The sequence below is a fragment of the Mercenaria mercenaria genome, chromosome 18 (assembly GCF_021730395.1).
Source record: "Mercenaria mercenaria strain notata chromosome 18, MADL_Memer_1, whole genome shotgun sequence".
Lineage (NCBI taxonomy): Eukaryota > Metazoa > Mollusca > Bivalvia > Venerida > Veneridae > Mercenaria > Mercenaria mercenaria.
Window position 1 is genome coordinate 41,726,173 of NC_069378.1, and position 2,050 is coordinate 41,728,222.

General features: G+C 40.8%; 1 protein-coding gene across 1 annotated transcript; it reads right to left on the reverse strand.

Annotated features, from left to right (window-relative positions):
• Positions 1-277: 277 nt before the first annotated feature.
• Positions 278-1,540, reverse strand: LOC123538146 (heat shock 70 kDa protein 12A-like). Its single transcript, XM_053529797.1, has 2 exons — positions 1,207-1,540; positions 278-1,062 (listed from the first exon to the last, which is right to left on the reverse strand). The coding sequence occupies exons 1-2, from the start codon at positions 1,538-1,540 to the stop codon at positions 278-280; spliced, it is 1,119 nt and encodes a 372-aa protein (XP_053385772.1).
• Positions 1,541-2,050: the final 510 nt, after the last annotated feature.

The window sequence follows — 2,050 nt, forward strand, 5'->3', positions numbered from 1 at the left end:
TTCAACTGTCCGTCCGTTTGTTCGTTCGTTCGTTACTTTGTTAGTTCGTTCGTCACAACGTTAACTTTTTGCATGAAGCCTTCAAGGAACTTTACTCGCGAACCACTGCACCCAGGACCTTCAAACTTCACAATCATGCTGATAGTACTTATTGAGTACACGACCCCTACTGACTTTGGGGTCACCTGGTCATAGGTCAATGTCACCAGGTCAAAGGTCAAGGCGCTGCGGGGGTATTTGTCACCATTAGTGACAGTTCTTGTTTGAAGATTATAATTCATAGAAAATTCATTTGGGCTTTGTATTCCTGTCCTGTTGTATGATTGAAATCTTTCACTGTAAACTCTGTCTCTCCCACTATGAGATGTGTGTCACTCCTCCAGTAATCAGGCCATCCCTCTGGTGGAGGTTTCTTCACAATCTCTCCTACCATACTACACCCCTCCTCTATACAGTACTGAGGATTCTCTCTTGTAGATCTCCACAGTAAGGTATATCTCTCCTCATGTTTCTCTTCTGGTTCCCTGGCTGTATTATATCCTTTAAATCTGAATGTTTGTCCATACTCCACTATCTGACCTTTCTCTATCATCTTCTTAAATAACAGGTAACACCAAGCCTGTCCATCCACTATGCACTTCCGACTCTCTGGATGCTTTCCCTCTATGAATGGCTCATTAACAGCAAATCCATATGTGAACCTTGACCTACGTTGAATGATGTTTTTAGGTTTCCAGCCCATCATCACTGCCCCATTTAACACAGCCAGTCTAGCATCTTCTACAAGGACAACTGTCATATTACTGAACTCTGACTTAATTCTGTCCATTAGATATGAAGATTCGCTGTAACCTCCAACAAGCAGCAGTGTATCAATGTCACCAGCACATTCTTTAAGGATTTCGTTCACTAAGTTAACAATGCTATCAATGGAAGGTTTGAAGAATAGCTTCATTAGATCACAGTGAATGTTAAGCCTTGCCTCAATAGGTAAATATTCCATTTTATCTGCATACTTTGACTCTTTGATTTTGGCTGGTAAAGACTGTTTCTTCTTTTCATCTAAAACACACACAAGAGCATTTTCAATTTTCAATGCTGTTGTTTTATTAAAAGTAGTTATTTTTTTCTGTTTTTGGAAGTTATTCATAAAATCTATATAAGCAGATGTATAGTTTGATTGGAACTCGACCCAAACCTGCTCACCTACTAATTCCTTCAGGAAAGACAAAAATTCATCATCAACATCAGTCCCTCCTGCTATTTCCCCTGTTGCTCTATACACTTCCCTGAGTTTACCATCCTCCATAACTTCATGTACACAAATATCAGATGTTCCACCACCTAGATCAGCAAGGACATATTTGAATCCAACAGGAAGTCTGTTGTCATCTACCACTGTTTTTTGTTGGCAATATAGGGCAGCAGCTTCTGGTTCCAGGACAAGACGCATCTGGTTCTCAGGGATCCCTGCATCCCTGGCAGCCTCACGCATAAACTGTCTTGCAGAATCACTGGAAATAGCCGGAATAGTTATCATCCATTGAATGTCAGACTCTCTCAACCAATTAGACTGAACATATTCAATGAATATTTCAATTTTCAATTCCCATAGAAAATACTTTCATTGCTTTGACTGGTTTGCCAGTAATGTCTGGTATTTCTATATCACGGGAAATGACCTCTTTCTCGTATAATGCCATTTTGAAGTTTTCCAAATAGAAATAGCTTTTTCTCTCATTTTCCTCTAAATCAGAATAATTTCTCTGTGCCTTATATCCAAAAGAGTGAAATGTCTCATCAGGATTCAATAAAACAACAGTTGGTACCCGGTCTTCTTCAAGCATACCCCCGTGTGTTGGTACCCGGTCTTCTTCAAGCATACTCCGTGTGTTGTACCAGGTCTTCTTCAAGCATACCCGTGTTTGGTACCCGGTCTTCTTCAAGCATACCCCCGTGTGTTGGTACCAGTCTTCTTCAAGCATACCCCGTGTGTTGTTCACAGGTCTTCTTCAAGCATAACCCCCGTGTGTTGGTACCCGGTCTTCTT

Excerpts from the sequence above, each read along its gene's own strand:
- LOC123538146 (XM_053529797.1), bottom strand. The coding sequence starts at position 1,540 with ATGATAACTATTCCGGCTATTTCCAGTGATTCTGCAAGACAGTTTATG. Across the intron at positions 1,063-1,206 it reads TTTCCTGAAGGAATTAGTAG|ATGAAAAGAAGAAACAGTCT; the intron begins GTGAGCAGGTTT and ends TGTGTGTTTTAG.